Here is an 18,597-nt window from a genome sequence, read left to right as displayed (position 1 = left end):
GGGACACACATAAACAATTAATATTCTCTCTCTCGCTCTCTTTCTCTCTCACACAAATAAAAGGTGCGTGGAATCAACAAATACCCCGTGTCCGAATGTCCACCCATGTCCCTTGAGCATATTCACGATATATTCTTGCACTATTTAGTAGACCCTACCTCGCCGAATAGCTGAAGCTGTACATCAGGCAAGAATGGGAAAGAATTTCACCGACAACGTTTCAACAATTCGTGCACTCACTTCCCAAACGTTTATTGTAAATTGTCGAAAGGTTACGTAACAGTGGTAAACACGATCCTGTCTCACTTTTTTTGGAACCCGCTGCAGCCACAGAATTCTAAGTTCATGATCATTTGCCAAAAACAAAGTTAATCTGTTTTAACATGAAATATCTCACCTCTGTCGTGTATTCAATTAAAGATAGGTTAAACATGATTAGGAAATCATTGTAATCTGTTTTTATCATCGACACAACATTCCAACTTCACTGGATTTGGGTTGGTATTTAAAAAAAAGAAAAGACCATTGAAAATTTGGCATCAACATGGGGACGGAGGGACGGCAGGGTTACATTTACAAATATTGTTGCAGTTGACCATTACAGAGCCATAAAAATTGATTTTTAATGATGGTGCAAGAAGCAATGCTATTCATTAGAAGCAACACGCATAAACCGTATGTTTGATAGTCTAACTCCGTCTCCATCACATCAGTTTTTTTTTAACTTTCCCCAGAGACTGGGAAAATTCTATAATGAAATCTATAACCACTTATCATAGTATATTACGTATTCATGATTGCATTTTCATGATTATTATGTATTAAAAAATAAAACTCCCCTCCCAGCATGCATTTCAATGGATATCGGTGAAAAAGAATGCAGAAGGCTTTTCCTTCCCTATTATCTTTGTTCTTAATCCCTACACTTCCTATCAGGTTGTCCTCCTGTCTCTGCTGGCCACTTGACTGAAATGTGGTAGGACTTCAGCTCCTCGTCTGACACAAAGTCTGGGGCGCGACTCATCAGGTCATGACCGCGAAATGACTTTGGGAAGGCGATGACATCACGTATGCTGGAAGCCCCCACCATGATGGAAACCAGCCGGTCCAAACCTTAAAAAAATAATAATAACAATAAATGCGCGTATTGTATTTTTAGTTGCGAGATTTTGATTTTGTTGTAGTTCCCCTGCGCTGACAGAAGATCTTTTGTTTTCTTGAATTCACTCCTTGCTCTGAGTTGCTTTTCAAAATCCTTCTGTTCATTGATGCATTACTTCTAATTTCCATCATTTAGAATACTTCAAAATATTTTACTGTTAAAAAATGAAAAACATCACATTCCTTCTCCAATTTCATCCACCAAACAAATAACTTCTTCCATCAAATGAGTCACGACCCCCCAAAAAAGGGTCGGGGGGAAACAGCTGAACAGAACTACCTGTGCAGTTTGTTTTAACTTCCTAAACTTGAGTCCTGCGTGGAATCTTACCAAGCGCAATACCAGCATGTGGTGGCGCGCCAGAGTCCAGAGCCCCCAACAGGTGAGAAAGAACAGTGGGATCCTCCTGAGGAGAAAAATGCCACAACTGTGAGTTTTTCTCCTCGCAAAGGGGATTTGGGGGAAGAAGCCAAACCAATTGTTGGAAGCGTGCCACAAGAGCAAGTTTGCCATATCGAGCGGACGCGTCCGTGTCAAGTTTTTCACCTTGAGGATATTCTTTAAAACGTGAAGTTGCTCTGAAGCCTTGTGGATTCGAACCGAACCTCCTCCAATCTCACAACCATTCAACACGAGGTCATAGTGCTGGCCACGAACCTCGTATGACAAAGAAGAAAAATCCATACACAACTACAATACAGCGTTCATTATTCAGTCGTTCCAAAACGAGAGCAACATACTTTTTCCGGCTGCGTGTAGAGTAACGGTGTGTCCTCTGGCGCCGGAGCGGTAAATGGATGATGGGCAGACTCCAGCCGCTCCGGCTCGTCCTTTTTGGGCAAGAAGAGGGGGAAATCCACTACCCACAGGAAATGAAAGGCCGAAGAGTCGCGGACTGTCAAGCCATGAGACTCCAGGAGCTCTGCGCACTGTAAACGAAGACTCCCGAGCATTGGGCGCTGAGAATAAAGCAGAAACGTGATGGTTAATAAAAGACACCTTGGACAGCAGTAATACTTTTTCACAAGTGTATTTTTCTAGAGTGCTTGGAAACAACTACCACTGCGCATGGAGCAAAAATAATTCAGACAACAAACAATAAAATGCTAAATGAATATCGAAGACACTAGAAGGCTCCATCCCCTCAGAGCCTGCTCTTAATTCTTGCTACCCCCCTCTAGTATCTGGTCTGCAGACCCGGGCAGGGAGCTCAGAGAGGGAAGGTGTGCCGAGGCCATTTCCAGAGATGAAAAGAAATAATAAGGCTGAAAAAGAACTCTAAAATGGAGAGGGAGCGGGTGAAGTGCTTCCTCTTACGATTACCAGCCAAGAGGCTAGCAGCGGCATTTTGGACCAACTGGAGATGCTTCGTGGAGGATTAGCTGACTCCACGAATGACTGTTTCAAAGTGCTCACCAGAGAAAGGAGAATCTTAACTTAAGCCAGCTGCAGTAGATGAAACAAGCTGGACTTAACAACGGCACCGATTTGCCGGTCCGAGTTAAAAAATCACTGTCCAGTTGAAGACCCAAGTTCCAGACCGTTGGCTTACGAGAAGGAGCCGTGGGTCCCGAGTCAGCAGGATGAGATGGACGAGGGCCAATGGGACCAAACCCCATCGCTTCGGTCTTCTTTCCATTGAAATTCAAGAAATGGCGTGCCCCTTCCAGGGTTACTCATACATGGTTTCATGAGGGGCCTGTTTCATACCAGAACTTCAACGGGACCGGCGGCGATCAGCAGCAGGTCTCCTGGTTCGGCAGCCGTCTTCCGCAGTACAGCATCAGTGGCGGGGCCTGACAAGAGTTTCTTCAGAGGAGACTTCAGGGTGCCATCTGCTCTGACCAGCACCAAACTCACTTCCTTGGACGGAAATTTTCAGAATCCGTATGATTTGTGCGATACGGCCATATACGCAAGGTTCACCACAAAATCCGTATAAACTATGGCTAAACCGTATGAGTTGACAGGTATGAGTATGTAGGCACCTAAGAGTTAAAAGAACTACCTTGAATATGTAACATTTTAAAGACTTTATTTAACTACTCATTTGAACACAGACGCACACAAAAATAATACGACTACTAATGGTAATCATAAAAATACTAATCACGGGCAACCGCCAATCATCCTCTTACCTGGTTAAAATGAGTCTTGGATGATTGTTTCAGTTCTTCTAAATCTTTCCCCGTAAATAGTTGCTGAAAATAAGTCGTAAATTGTCAAGATGACAAGAAAAGGAAGTGATGATTTTGTAAAAAAAATACAAATAAAAAAATAAAGTTTGCTCTTACTGCTCCCCTGGGCACACAGATGGCCAAAACGGAGCTTCCCTCTTCGCTGACAGCCGATTTGAAGAAACCGATATCGGTGGACAGGAAAACATCTCGGAGGTCCGTCAGCTGAATGCGAAGGAACGGCAGAGAGTCAACGTTAACCTACGGTGCCTGTTCAATAGTGGATTTCCGTAACTGGGTAGACAAATGGCATTTGGGTTCCAATTTTGATGGAAATAATCTTGCAAATGTCGATTGAGAATAACGCAAGAAAGGGAGAAAATGTTCATTTCAAGCACCACAGTCAACTAAAAAAAAATAAAAAAGTGACTTCCGAAAATGCAAGCTTACAAAGTCGCAGATGAACAAGAAATTTTGTCAAAGTCCACTTGAAGATTCATCATTTGTGTTCACGGATGTCATCCAGGAGACGGAAGTAGCACACCTTCATGCCAAATCTGGTATCGGGTTTGTCCACCCCATAGTCCCTCATGGCCTCTTCATACGTCACGCATGGGAAAGGAAGCGGGAGCGGGCCTTTCTCTGCAGGCCACGAGTATTCCAACAGACCCTCCACCAGGGACATGATGCCCGCCTGATCCACAAAAGACATTTCGACGTCGACCTGTAGAGTCACATTCGCAATGAGGCGGAGGGGAAATAAATAAATACATTTCCAGCAATGAAAATAACTCTTCTGGAGATGTGTCGAGAAGGCGAGACATCGTTACCTGGGTGAACTCGGGCTGCCGATCCGGTTTGGAGCCTTCATCTCGATAGCACCGAGCAATCTGGAAGTACCTGTGACAGTCACCGTGCACATTTTACTTGACGTGTACATGAGAAACTATCACACCAAATATTGATTGATTGATTTTCCTCTAAATTTAAGTGGCTTTTTTACAAAACTCATTATTTAACCCAATGCCGGGAAAGTGGGTCATGGTAAAACCATCCCTCCTACCGCTAAGCATCGAAAGGAGCGACTGCATTGTCCCACCTGTCAATCCCGGCCACCATGAGAAGCTGCTTGAACTGCTGAGGACTCTGAGGGAGGGAATAGAAACGACCCGGGTCTCTGGACGGAACCACAAACTCTTTGGCTCCCTAAGAGCAGCGGGAAAAGACGAGTGAGACAAACCTCGGTTAACCTGCAATAATGAGAATATGTAGTTCGTGCCTATTTCACGGAATCGCACTGTACTTACCCCTGGTGTTTTTCTGAACAATGTTGGGGTTTCGACGTCAACAAAACCTACAAAGTGGAAGAGAACAAACAAAAGCAGAAGGTCAATTAAGAGGCGGTTCAGAGACCGGAGAGATGGATGGCACATGAGAATGCGAGCCAAGTACTGATAGTGCAGCGCTACACTCGTCCGACTGCGTGACAAGAAGCGTGTTTGTCCAGCTCCTTGTCCCCCCCCTCAAGAAGCAGCGGAAAAAATGGATGCACAGTCGGATGCAAAGAATATGGCCATTTTCCATACCGTGTACGTTACAGAGATATTCTCTCATCCTCATCACGAGTTGAGACCTCAGTCGGAGGTTCTTCTGCAATTGAGAAGACCTCAGGTCCAGGTAGCGAAACTGCATGCGTAACGATTCTGATTTCTGGGCAACAGAACAGACGGCAAATGATTGACATGAACAGCGTGAGGAGCGATGTGCGGGCCGCTTACTTTCACAAAGTCCTTAATCTCAAACGGCAACTTGCGGCACACATTGAAAACTTCCACGTCCTCCGCAAGGACTTCTATGTCTCCGGTTGGCATCCCCTATCATAAAGGCAACGTGATGACGACAGCATCTCGAAAAACAATGACAATTCTGCAACACAAATAAAATTCTCAGCAACACACAACCGTCACATACGAAAACATAGACTCTTGACTCTTACAGGTATATACTACATACAAGTATAATTGATTTTGGGGTGTGTGAAAAAGGGCTATGTGACAATTCTCTCCATGCATGCCTGTTGTGTGGTATGCATTTAATAAACACACACAAGACAGTTGGAATTTCCCCTTGAGTAATGAGTGATGAGTGAAAATGCAGATTATGGAATGCCGTACATTTAACACACCTTGTTTTCCTGTCCCGCTGGCCGCTCCCGAACTGTCCCAGTAACCTTGATGACAGACTCAGCTGTGAGATTACACAGTATCTGTTTAAGATGGCTTGCACCCTGCAGACAAGACTTTATTTACACCTAATTTTAAACATTTTGAGTCCCTCGCTCTCATACATAATATATTCATGTGGAACACTTACATCCTGCTGAGGTATAAGTACTTGGGTCAAGCCGCTGAAGTCCCGTAGAATGACAAACAGGTCTTGTCTGCTTAGGACAAATAGCTATTGTCACTATAAAACGAGAAACATTGCCATGCCCAATCACGTTTTTCTTGTACTAGTACCATTTTATTCATTGAACTACTGTGATTGTGTTGGCTTCAGTGTTTTCTCTCATATTTGAAAGCACCTCAGGTATTGGACCCATCCACACAAGGTGACCTTCTCTCCAATATGCTCAGATCTCAGTTGTCCACAGGTGTGACTCCTAAAAGACAAAGAGCTGCTTCCTGAGGACAAAAAAAGTGACAGTGACAGACTTAACACTCTTTTTTATGACATTTTATTTGCAATAAACTGTTACTGAATAGGGCGGCCCGGTAGTCCAGTGGTTAGCACGTCGGCTTCACAGTGCAGAGGTACCGGGTTCGATTCCAGCTCCGGCCTCCCTGTGTGGAGCTTGCATGTTCTCCCCGGGCCTGCGTGGGTTTTCTCCGGGTGCTCCAGTTTCCTCCCACATTCCAAAAACATGCGTGGCAGGCTGATTGAACACTCTAAATTGTCCCTAGGTGTGGTTGTGAGTACGAATGGTTGTTCGTTTCTGTGTGCCCTGCGATTGGCTGGCAACCGATTCAGGGTGTCCCCCGCCTACTGCCCGAAGACAGTTGGGATAGGCTCCAGCACCCCCCGCGACCCTAGTGAGGATCAAGCGGCTCGGAAAATGAATGAATTAATGTTACAGAATACTAGTTGCGCCGTACAATACAAAAGTTTTACGGTGTTGTCTTATCCAAGTTATCATGCTCCTTTACGGTTGTCTCTTTTGACACATAATTTAAAAAAGAAAGAAAAAGAATACAATTATATAAGGAGTGACAGACATGTATTTGCTGATGATGCAGTCCGGGTAAATCTGAATGATTGTATCAGACTTTATCGACACATAATTCTGCTTGCGATGTACCTGTGATCGAAGAGTTGGATGCGTGGGAATTGTCAAGGCAGCTCGGGTGTTTAACTTGTGGTCTCCAGATAAGGTTTCCTTGACTTGAAGTCGAGGTTACGTGGCGATAAGAAATTCCATGAACTCCAAGTGCACGGAGTGTCCTCAGCACCATATATCTGCATGTTGTGGCCATTATGTATTCATGAATTGTACTACATGAAGATAATTTTTCTGAGTGGGATATGCCTCGTTTCGAGGATCAAGGCCTATAAAATGTGATCTGCCTTCAGAGTCAAACAAACAAAAAACCGTTGGACAAACTGTTCGAGGTCATATTTTTATCAATTTCTGATTCAAACAAATTAGACCCTCTGTGTTTTAATTACGCATGGTCAAGGATGGCGCAGAACGGAGAGAATCCCGATCGGTCCAACTACTCCCTGTCTCATGCCAGACCGGTTATAGTATATAGTATATTCACTACCTTAGCGAAGATCTCGTTCAAATTCAATAGTCCTAAAAAAGGTGGCCGCGTTTTTTCAGCCCTCCAGTCCAAACGTAGCGTTATCCTTTGGAAACACCATAACATTGTGCGGAGTTGTGCACCCCCCGTCCTAACACATATGGTTTCGTCCAATTTCTTCTTCTCTAGAGTCTATTCGCAAAATGAACCGAGAGCGCCTCCAATTGGCTATGACAATACAGTATGCAAGCACGCTGACGGTGGTCCGTTATTAAAGCTGTGACATTAAACAACACTGCACGATATCAAACAGACAATAGAGTTAGTGCAGTGTTTTGTTGTTTCCGTACCGTGTCATATTAAGTTAATGGCGGAATAGTTAAAAGTTCTGTCGACACAGATGTTTGTTTATCGTTCATGACTCAATTGAAACAAATCAAGACGAAAATTGTAAATCGACCACAAATGTCTTTCTTGGGTCCTGTGCCGGTGTTGCACACACGACCCCCTTTCTGCACATATCGATAAAAAATGTCATGAAAAACTTCATTAATCTTAAGTGTCGCAGGCCCAGTAGAGGGCGCTCAATGTACGGAGTATCAAACACCACCGTTTAAAATTGCGTGAATAGAAAAACGTAAAATTTCCGGCGTTTGAAATGGCTCAAATCATAGCTTTCTCGATTAACGCTGAATCAAAGTTGGTCAAAATTCCCATACCCATCATGCACCGCGCGGACCCGGAGCTCTGCAAGTGATCTATTGTGGTTGGCATGAAAGTGCACTTCCTTGATGATCCACAAGAGGTAACCGTGAGGTTAATGACCACTTAGGATCAGCCGCCATTCCGGTTGTATGCTTCGAACCCGAACGAAATAAATAACATGGGAGGAAATTGGAAAGGTACATAATATGTGTAATTACAAAATATCAGCGTTGATTTATAGATTCTGTTGTGCCTCTTGTGTCAGTTGTGGCCCTATTTTTCCGTGTGTTTTAATAACAGCTCTAATATCACTTGACAAACAAACGTGCTGAATGAAAAGGATCGAATTTCAGGGAGAGAGCGCCTGCATAACAATGACATCATCAGACAACTGTCGCCTCATGGAGATCAGATGGTCAAGGGAGCTGCATTTCTGCCAGGTCTTTCACTCCCTGGATGGATGGATCTCTCTCGCTCTCCCTCTCTCTGCCTGGCTATCGAAAAGATACCAACCACCAAATATAATTTCTTGTCACTTCCTTATGTCTCGTTGTGTCACTTGGTGCAAAGCAGAATTTTGAGAGTGCACTCATAATTGTCCTTAGGGTCCATACGAAAATTAGCATATACCATCGACACCCAAGTGGGATGGTGAAATGGCAAACTTGAGGGTGACAGCAACCCTCCCCTAGACTTACTCAACGGGGACTCAGTCAGACACACCAACAGGCGCTCACCCCCACTGCGCGGCACATTTGTGACATTGGCCTTCAGTGAGCCCGACTTAATCCACCATTTTATATTACAATGATGCAATATAAACCACAGGGACGTATCGTGACCAAAATTCGTCACCGCTGGAGTGGGGCATTCTTTACGGCGGCTGTCACGCCCCAAAAGGTAATCGCGTCGACGTGGGGTGTGGCGGTGTCTCCCGGCCGCTCAGGAATCTCACGGGATTCCCGTGGGCCCCATGCCCCGGATAAATCGTCAATATTACCACATCCCACACCCCTCTCACATCTGCAAGTCTTCGAGGTCAGCTGTATTGAACTCGAACGCCCATGTAACCATGGTAACTATCGGTTTCCAGCTGTTAGTCTTCCCCATTTGGTCAGCAGGAACCCATCTTTTTTTTGGAACAGGAGGTTCATGGATTGAGTTCGGGTAGCAAGATGACATCATCAGACAACTGTCGAGCGACCCCTCGCCCCAAGCCCCCACACTCCAAGCGCAGCTCGAGAGGTGCGGCATGAGCTCATTCTGATGTCACTCCTTGTACAGCACAATACGCTTGCATGTGTGCGATCTGGTTCTCTGTGTGCTGTGGAATACAAACACAGCATGGTGAAATACGAATTCCCCCTTGAGGGATTCTAATCGGTACAAGAAATGGAATTAAAAGTGAATTAAAATGAAATGACACCTGCTGACCTAGTTCTCCACCCCCTCACCTCCTATTTCCACCAGTGTCCTGCTGCATCTATGATGACCTCATAGCCGCACCCGGTCCGTGTGTGCATGCGCGTGTGTTCAATGATGCGGATGATCCACTGATCTGTGATTGATGCGGTGTTCCCCCTCCCCCTTTTTGCAAGGCTCCATTTTCCTCGAGTACCTCACAATTTGTGGGGAGTGGCGGGGGGTTGTCGGTCGTCAGGGACCCAGGTGAGAAGAGCATGAGGAGGCGCGCGCGCACACTATCAAGCAGTGTATGGCTGCAACGCACAGCTGACTCCAAGTGACATCAGTGTTTTTGAATGGTGTCACGGACCGCACGCAGAGGTATGACAACCACAAGCAGGATAAAATTCTGTCATCAAAACTCTAGAATGCTTTCTTTCATTTTGTACAAACAACAATGGAAGTCTGCCTTTGTTTCTCCCAAGTGGTTATCGAGTGTCGGTGCAAACGGTGACATCAGACAAGCAGCTGTGAATGGAGACACAGACTCACAAAGCAGAAAAAAAACTGTCTCACAAAGAAAAGCCCCCCCCCACACACACACACACATGCAAAGCATTAACAGCACTTCCTCCCCCAGCTAGAAGGAGGCTACATTGTCATCGATCGCAGCAATGCCACTCACAGGTTGTCAAAGCTTTTGAGCTCAACAGTTGATCTCTTCTTTCACGGCTGTGTGTTTTATTCATCCAACAGTACTTGGTCTAGTAGATTAAACCCCTTTGCTCTGTCCGACTGGCCCCCCCAACAATGGGTCTTTGATGGGCCTTTGCCACCGCCCCTTTTGTTGGTGCTTGTCCCCAGGTAGGCACCAGTCCTTTCTTTTTCCACCAGCGAAATCGGCTCTCGCTCTGGTGCTTGAAACGGGTGCTTCAGCTGGCCTTGATGATTATTGGCAGGAACTACGTCAGGGGGCGGGGTTATCATGACGAAGGCAGAAGTAGAGGAATGAGATACTGGACACAAGGAAGTTTTGCACTAACAGTCGAAGAGTGATGATGGAGTGATGACAGACGTGCATGCTATTTTTTTTAATTTTATATAGCGCTTGTCCTCATTTGTGCGATGGGTGAGTTATCCTAGCCGACTTTCAGCGTCAGGCCAGGTACAGCAAGAACTGCTTCCTAGTCAATGGTGGGTTATGTATGAGGCTAGCGACATTCGCAATCGTACCTTTGGATAATTTGCTTTTGCAATGTGTAAGGAAGCCAGATAAACACAAGCACAGAGAGAAGATGCAAATTCCACACAGGAAGGCCGGGCTCCAGATTCAGAGCCACACGTGCTAACCAATAGTACACCATGCTAGCCGAAATTAACCTTGAGAGTGACCCGTGTTTATTTGATGGCTATATGCTACAGACGCAGTCGCATATATTCATTCAGATCAGGTTCCTCCTCCATCCCGTCCATCTGTCTGTCTGTCTGGCTGCTCATTCATCCATCATCCTTCTTATAGTCAGCCAATCAATACGTGATGTCAGGATGAGGTAAGTGATGAGTTCAGAGTCATAAAGCCACATGATAGGCTGATAACAGCGCCATCAGCAGCCACTGCTGGAAATTGATGGCGCCCAGAATTCTGGATCATATTTCACGCGTTTTTCCCTCTTCCTCTACGGACACACACACACACACACACACACACACACACACACACACACACACACACACACACACACACACACACACACACGCACACGCAGAGTGAGGATCCCATATCTCCTGCCACAGAAATGGATTTTTCGCCAGCAAACCACACAGGGTGGATTCATATCTCTATTGATTTAGATGTGGAGATGAACTGAAAGGAATCAAATGAGATCAGCCTGGCAAGTAAATTGCAAAGTAATCAAATTAATCTGTTGAAGATACAGAGATAGTAAAGGTTACAATTATTCATGAGGTATTTAGTTACACCAGAAAGCCATTACTTCGGCGTGGAAGTCAAATCGCACATGAAGGATGAGATACGATTATTCCGATGGTTTTCGAACCAGAGCGAGACAAAGGGCATGGAGAAAAGTGCGGAAATGTGACACAAAAATCCTCAAGCGGTTCTTAAAGAACGCCAGGGAATACACTCAATAGAAAAGACGAAGGTTATGAAATCTAACACTTTTTTCCCCTTTAAGTTTGTTATTGACTCCTCACCCATAAGAAATCATTCTGTACCATTTGTTAAAACTGTTCGTATGACCTGACAGTCGAACACGAGTGGAATGACCTGTGAAAAAAAGGCTCTCTCTGGCCCCATCTTTTACCTCTTAACTTGATTTTTAAGTTCTGCTGCGATTTCCTGACGCCACATATGCATTCGCTGTGACGACACAGTTCGAATCAGGTGCCATTACGCACGGCCACGTTTGAGGATCGCGCTCGTGCACCTACGTGGGAGGCGTGGCTTTGATCAGAGAGGGCGGGGTAAGTGAAATGAGTCCACGTTCATATGCCGCAAGTAGTTTTAATACCGCAAAGTCCCCCTTTCAACACAAGTTTGAAAAAAGAAATCACACACGATGAAATGTACTCAAGTAGAAAAGCAGAAGACTTTTTTGCCAGAGTGAGTTACTCATATAATTTGCTTATATATATCATTTCGCGTCGGATGTCCTCCCCAACACAACCCACCAATTTTTACCCGGGGTTGGAACTGGCAGCGCGGAAGTACGAAGTAAAAACGATATTTTTTTCTCAGTTATATACAATATCAATTTAACTTGGTACAGTAATCGTAAACAATCTTTTTTTTCTGAGCACCTGTCTCCAGCAATGTGTCCAAGCATGAAGGCGCGCCTTCTGCCATAATGGCAGAAGAGCACACAACCTCCATTTAGCCTGTGGCGGAAGTGAGGTTGAATGAATGTCATTGTGTTGTGTATGGAGATGGAGGAGGTGGGAGGGATGTTGCACTGGCTCGCGTTTCTTCCATTTGTCTCCCTTGGTAACAGAGGGAGAGATAGACATAACCTCAGAGCAAACAAGAGGACATCTGGAGCTGCTTCTCTCCTCCTCCTTGTCCAGTCTCCTTTGTTTGCCCCCCTCTCGAACTTGTCCCTTTCCTCTCACCTCCCCTCCCCTCCCTTAATTTTTTTTTCATATTCTCTTCGCTGTGTCACTCGCTGGGGGCTATCAATCATGGAAGCCGCCAGGCTGTAGGTGGTCATGCCGACGGCAGATGGCTCTTTATCGCTCAAGCCCTGGCCTCGCCATGACAACTACAGAGAGCAGGAAGTGACACATCCAGCAGAGTGGAGAGATTCGTGTTGACAGGGCGCGCTCGCGCACACACACGCACGCGCACACTATTGTCTTCATCTAAATTTCGTACAGGAAACCGCTAAACCATCTAGCTACCTGTCAAACCTGCTTTTGTCCATCACCTGTCTGTCCATCTGCCCGTCAGGAAACAAGATTAAGGGGCATGACTACTACCATCTCAAATAGCAGGTGCTAAATTACATGTTCACACGTGCTAACAGACTGCATACGCTGTTGGCAACAGGTGTCAAGTAGGGTGAACGGACTTTCAAAATTAAAAACGGTGAAACTACAATTTACGATCAATTCTGACCCAGAACTTTTTATCAACTCGATTCCAATGAAGGCGCTTCCCCGAATCGCTCAGTCATCCGCAAGCAAAGATGGAGTGAGGTTCACCTCATTGTGAGCAACTGTGTGTGAAGACAGTCAAACAGTTTAAGGATAATGCTCCTCAACGTACAACTGCTAGGGATGAGGGATTCCAGGATCTATGGTGCAGAGAGGGGAAAAAAAGATTCGGATAATCTGGAGGAATCGCTGCACGTAAGTGGCAAGGCCGAAAACCAACAGTGAATTGCTGGGACCTTCCATCCCGCAGCAAAAACCCACATCATGTGGAAAGGATATCACCACATGGGCTCAGGAACACTTCCGAAAACCAATGTCAGTAAACACAGCGTCAAAAATACTTTTGGGGACACATAAAGCCATCGCTGATTAAAATTTGCTGTTGATCATTGCATTGTGTTACTTGTAGAATACGCCATACTGATCGACGTGACCCGAGTTAAGACGGATAACAAGGTCAAATAATTCTTAAGAGAAGAAACTAGGGTACACTCTGCTGGCTTGGTATTTTGCTGCGCGTGTCTGCGTCTGGGTTGGCTGGTGGATTTCACGTTCCACTTCCTCTGGCAAGACGATTAGGCCAGACGTCTGTCACACCCACATATTATGCTGCTCCCCACTGTCTGCTGGGAGAAACACACACACGCGCGCACACACACACACACACGCACACGTTTAGAAAACTGACAACATGCCGTATGATTTATGGATTGCCGAGTTGTCTCCCAAGATTTTATTCTCTTATCAATATTCAAAATATTTCCCCCGCTTCAATATGTCTTTCAATAGCAAGGCAAATTACACCAACAACAGTCTGTGATTAATAAAGCAAAAAAAAGTTATTTGTCTCCGAGGGTCCACGAGATAAAGCACAAGGAGAGGTGACCAACACACATACACATGCGGACCCCCCACCCCCACAAAAAAGTACTTGCCTTGTTAAAAGATGAATTTACCACCTAACTGCATTTTCATGTCAAATTGTGTCCAAGTGATTATTTCCCATTTAGATTCAACTGTTACAAATATATATATTTTTACTTTGCTGTAAAATAATGTTATAATTACATTTTCAGTGTGGTCTCAGTTTGAAATGACTCCCCCAAATTGCATAATGAAGTAGGCTGAGACAAACAGATTTGGTTTCCTAGGCGAATATCATGATCCACTTTTATTAAAAGCATCATAGCTACAAGTCATCAATACATGATGTCTGGGGGGAGAAAAAAAATACACACAACCCAAAGAAAAAAAAAGAAAAAACATTTACATTGAAAGTCTGTAAACTTCAAGGCTAGATAAGAATTTTGAGGTAATGCTCTTCAGCTTGCTGGCTAAAAGTAACAACAAGTCCATTTTTTTTTCAAGAAAAGTAGCTAAGTAATAAAGGTACCTGATTACTTTAACTCTTTAACACCAGTGCATCAACAGGAACAGAGTGAGACAAAACTGATTGCAGTACTTATTTGTCATCAGTTACAGTTTTAGGTGGGCTTTTTTTTTCTTATTAATACGACACTTGTGGTTTTAATTCAGAGTCTGCGTGTTGGGCGAGATATGATGGAACATTCAAAAGCTGCCATAGTTATTGCTGTCTCAGCATCACAGAGATGTGACAAAGTGTGTGTTTGTGTGTGTGTGTGTGTGAGTGAGTGTCGGGCTGGCTGCGATAGTGAATAGTAAGGTTGGATCTGTACTTTCAAATATTTGAAGCATGTGCGGCGCTTGATTTATCTTGAGTCGCTTCAGACGTTATTTGGAAACAAATCAAGCACCGCGGTTGCTTTTCAAGTATTCAAAAAAAAAAAAAAAAAAAAAAGACAGCAAAAATGTCAACTCAAAATTCATTTGTTGACCTTCATATAGTTAGAAGAACATGTTTCAGTCCTGTTCTGGCCAGGTCTGGTGTCAGTGTGAGTGACTAGAGCAACAGTCTCATTTAAGAGAGGGGAGCTGCGGGTGGTCTCGAACCAGCAGGGCTTGACAGGCCAACCGCCAACATCCACCTCAAAGAATCAACCTGAAACATTCCCGTGGGCTCCAAATCCTTTCACGGGCCCCCTCAGCGGTGTGGCTAGTTCCAACCTGAACACCCCCCCACCCCCTTCCCCATGTGTAGCTGACCAATCGGGGCTCGGCGGACAGCAGACCCGACCTGTCTGCCTTTGCTGTGCTACAAACTAGCTCCCTCCCAAGTGACAAGACAGGATTCGGAGACTGGCAGTGGAAAGACTCAAAACTGGCATTCAGTGTGGGACAGGGACTGAGCAGTACAAGGTCAGCTAGTGTGTGTGCACACACAGCTGAAGAAAGGTGGGGGTGGAGGGGAGGTCCTGCCACTTTACAGGAGGCTATTTAGGGCTACAGTGGGTGTAGTGGTAGGCTGATAGGTTGTGTGCGTGCGTGTGTGGTAGTCAGGTTGGCCTGCTTCTCCTTCTTAAGAGTCCGACATAGGAAAACTACAGTAATGAGTGACATCGACTCCATTCCCCACAATTCATTTTGGAGAGACTTCCGATGACCTTTCTTGGCTAGAGGCGAGAAGCTTCCCAGAAACGTCAAGCAGGCCGCACAAGCACGACAAGTCGAACTAAAACAAGGTTTGAGAGCTGAAAGCAGCAGCAATAATAACAACAACAACAATAATAATAATAATCAAAATAATAGCACTACTGGAACTTTGTGAAGACCAAGTGGAGATGCAAACTGGCCAAAAGTCTTTGAACATGAGGTGAGCTGGAACTACACTAACAATCCAACTTAACTTAACACACACACATACACACGCCTCGTGAAATCCAAGCCTGGCGGGAGAGAGGAAAAAAAAAAAGAAAAGATTGTTGGTGGAAGCGTGTCGCGTCAAGGTGGCGGAGAGGAGAAGGTCAAAGGTGAGGAAATGTCCACAGCCACTGTCAGTTTTGGGTTTATTTCAGTCCGTCAGTCACTCTAGTCATCCTCTTCCTCATCTCCGATCATCCCTCCATCCTCCACGAGCGATTCCTCTGCCTCGCTTCGGTTCTCCTTTGCAGCTGCGCTCTCCTCAGCCAAGTCACTCTCCCCCCCTTGCGCCTCCTCGTCCTCATTCTCCTCGTCCGCTACTTTCGCCCCCTCCGCCTTGCCGTCTCTTGAAGGCTTCGCCGCCGCGCCATTGGCCCCCAGCGCTCCTGCGGCGCTCTGAAGCTCAGCCAGGGTGGAGGCGGCGGGGAAGCCGGGTAGGCCCAGACCCGCGAGTCCCGGAGGTAAGAACATGGAGGGATAGAGAAGGCCGGGGGCCATGGAGGACAGGAGGAAAGGATTGAAGGCCAGAGAATTGGCTGACATGCCGGCGGCGGCCAGGAGGGCGGCAGCTTCGCCGTTGATGGAGGAGTCGGGCGGAGATGCCGTCGCTGCCGTCTGGGCCGCTGTGCTCCGACCGCTTTGGGATTTTTCCATCTTCTCTCCACCTTCTTCGTCCTCCTTGTCAATTCTCGCCTTCTTGGCAGGATGACCACCTTCATCGGCATCAGCTTCCTCCTCGGGCTCCATTTCTCCCCCGTCATCACCATCGGCCCCATCTTCTTCCTTTCTCTTCCGGCTCCCTTCCTCGCCGTCGCCATCCTCCGTGCCGTTGGCGTTCGCCGATGCAGAGGCCCCTGCCGGGTTGGAAGCGACGGCGGCGGCCGCCACGTTGCCACCAAATAGCCCGCCGAGGCCGAACATGTTTGGGATAGCTGCGGCCATGTTGGGCAAGCCCCCCATGCCGGGCAGCATGAGGGGTAGCATGGAGGCGGCGGCGGCGGCACTGGCAGCGGCCTGCTTGGGGTCAGTGGCGGTGGGGAAAGCCATGAGGCCGGCGGCCAACTGGAGAGACTGAAGGCTCTGCAGGGAGGACAGATCCATCCCTCCGAAGAGGCTGTTCAGCAGCAGTGGGTTGATGCCTCCTAAAAAACACACAGTCACGTCATCACATCACTTGCAAAAAGACAAGCTAACAGACACCGTTACCGCACAAGAAGCGAGTGCACGTCACGCTCCAAGTGAAATGGATGCTCTCTTACCAGCCGACGAAGCGGCGGTGGCCAGCGAGGCCTGGGCGGCCTGCGCAGCTGCCGCCGCCTGAGCGGCGGCGGCCGCTTTGGCGATCTCGGATTTGGGACGTCGTCCCCGACGACGGACACCCTCTTCTCGAACGACCGGACCCGTCAGCAGCCGGTCAAACATGGCCTCCGGGAGAAAACCCTGCCCAATAAATTAATATTGTTAACAATGACACTATTAAGATCATAAAACGGTAGCTTGACTTCCGTGACAAAGCTAATCAAGTCACATTTATTTCTACAGCCCTTAATCACAAACGGCCTCCAAGGGCATCCTCACACAGCCACAATGGATAAGTATTCACCACTTCCCTGACCGGGGGGTGGCGGGCGAGGGAAAAACTTTGCAAAAAAACCCATCTGGGGGGGAAATGAGAAACCTTGAGAAGGGGCCGCAGATGGGAGAACCCCCCCCTTCTGGGATGACCAGGCTCAAAAGGATGCAGAGTGGGCAACATTTGAAGCTCGTAACTCAATTTACTTGAATTCAAATGTTTATTGATCTGTCCCAGCCCATCCGGAAGCACACCTTTTTGGTTACACGTGTAACTTCTTCAGGGGGTGAAGACAGAATTTTTCAATCGCTGATAAATATAACGAGTTGAGGTTTTTGTGAACGAGACTTAAAAAAAACCCCCGAAATATTATTTATAAAATAGATCTTTACAAAAAACCAAAAACAAAACAAGCTTATGTCCCAGACACCCCCTGACTTAAATCATGTTGGATCAACCAGATAGCAGCTTAAAAAAAAAAAAAATCCAATAGTGGTAAGGCTCATGCCTTGAAATTGCAATATTTGTAAATCAAGGGGATTACTGGAGCAGATTTGTTGGTTACTGTTGTTAAGGAAGAAGACGGGCAACTAACCGACTGTTTGACAATATCTGTCCAATCGGGTGCAATTGAAAATTCAGGGTTTTCCAATAGCCATCTGGGAAGTTCCTTCATTGGGGGAGCCATGGCGCCACCCATCTAAGAAGAAGGGAAGACTGTTAGTTCCATAGAGGGAATGAAACAACAACAAGAAAACAAAACACGGACTGAAGACTCGAGTTGTTACCTTGCGGCCATTCCGCCGGTTGATCACAGGCACTCGCTCGTCTCCCGTCAGGGTGTTGATGTCGATCTTGTTGGGGTTTCGACAGCGATGGCGCTTTTGCTTGGGTTTCGAGAACTGAGACAACAGTAACTCTTCGTTCTTCTAGGGTAGCAATGGGAGGGAGGGGGGGCATGGTTGAGGGGGAGAAAAAATTAAAAGAAAAATAAGAGCCACACAACATTCATGAAAAGGACACGAGGACATACTGGTGTAAATCCAGAAATGTCCATGGTGTAGGTAGGGTGCTGCCTCAGCCACTCCCCGAGCTCTTTGTTGGAAACAGTCGTCTCTTCCTCCTCCATACTACCAGACGCAAGAGATCTTCCACTGGGGCTCTGCTCTGAGACCGCAATGGTTCTGTGGGCACGGGCAGCATCCTGCCCCGCTTCCAGGCCGGACACCTTGGTCCCATCACCATCGTCCTGAGAATGAGGAGAATGTCACTTTATTTTGTGTCTGCACTGGCGACAGCCAACGCAACCCCTGCCCCCAAAAC

At 46.4% G+C, this 18,597-nt stretch overlaps 2 protein-coding genes and 1 long non-coding RNA gene across 9 annotated transcripts in view; 1 reads left to right on the top strand and 2 right to left on the bottom strand.

Moving 5' to 3' along the window:
- The first annotated feature begins 2 nt into the window (after nt 1–2).
- Nucleotides 3–1,129, top strand: LOC127616981 (uncharacterized). Its single transcript, XR_007967256.1, has 2 exons — nt 3–63; nt 937–1,129. It is a non-coding gene; the product is annotated as an uncharacterized LOC127616981 (long non-coding RNA).
- Nucleotides 219–7,340, bottom strand: dars2 (aspartyl-tRNA synthetase 2, mitochondrial). Of its 2 annotated transcripts, none has more exons than XM_052088827.1 (17): nt 6,698–7,340; nt 5,924–6,023; nt 5,713–5,779; nt 5,525–5,626; nt 5,118–5,213; nt 4,926–5,049; nt 4,647–4,693; nt 4,439–4,545; nt 4,170–4,239; nt 3,884–4,063; nt 3,457–3,564; nt 3,301–3,363; nt 2,873–3,025; nt 1,903–2,121; nt 1,656–1,819; nt 1,493–1,568; nt 219–1,113 (listed from the first exon to the last, which is right to left on the bottom strand). In XM_052088827.1, exons 1-17 carry the CDS (start codon nt 6,870–6,872, stop codon nt 1,024–1,026), a joined length of 1,941 nt encoding a protein of 646 aa, XP_051944787.1. In that variant the 5' UTR covers nt 6,873–7,340; the 3' UTR covers nt 219–1,023. The 2 variants fall into 2 exon arrangements, with proteins under 2 accessions (XP_051944787.1, XP_051944786.1); XM_052088826.1 differs by having other exon boundaries at nt 1,709–1,819; nt 6,698–7,339.
- A 6,721-nt stretch (nt 7,341–14,061) lies between these two features.
- The window catches only part of chd7 (chromodomain helicase DNA binding protein 7), a 46,210-nt gene continuing 41,674 nt past the window's right edge, over nt 14,062–18,597 (bottom strand). For all 6 annotated transcript variants that reach the window (XM_052087946.1, XM_052087951.1, XM_052087950.1 and 3 more), the window contains exons 37-41: nt 18,308–18,523; nt 18,063–18,203; nt 17,870–17,974; nt 16,961–17,141; nt 14,062–16,843 (exon numbers count right to left, since the gene is read on the bottom strand). In XM_052087946.1, the coding sequence (XP_051943906.1) occupies nt 15,870–16,843; nt 16,961–17,141; nt 17,870–17,974; nt 18,063–18,203; nt 18,308–18,523 (1,617 nt within the window). In that variant the 3' untranslated portion in view covers nt 14,062–15,869. The remainder of the gene's footprint in view (nt 16,844–16,960; nt 17,142–17,869; nt 17,975–18,062; nt 18,204–18,307; nt 18,524–18,597) is intronic.

The sequence above is a fragment of the Hippocampus zosterae genome, chromosome 15 (genome assembly GCF_025434085.1).
Source record: "Hippocampus zosterae strain Florida chromosome 15, ASM2543408v3, whole genome shotgun sequence".
Lineage (NCBI taxonomy): Eukaryota > Metazoa > Chordata > Actinopteri > Syngnathiformes > Syngnathidae > Hippocampus > Hippocampus zosterae.
Note: the sequence above shows the minus strand (reverse complement) of the source record. Positions and strands in the feature narration are given on the sequence as shown.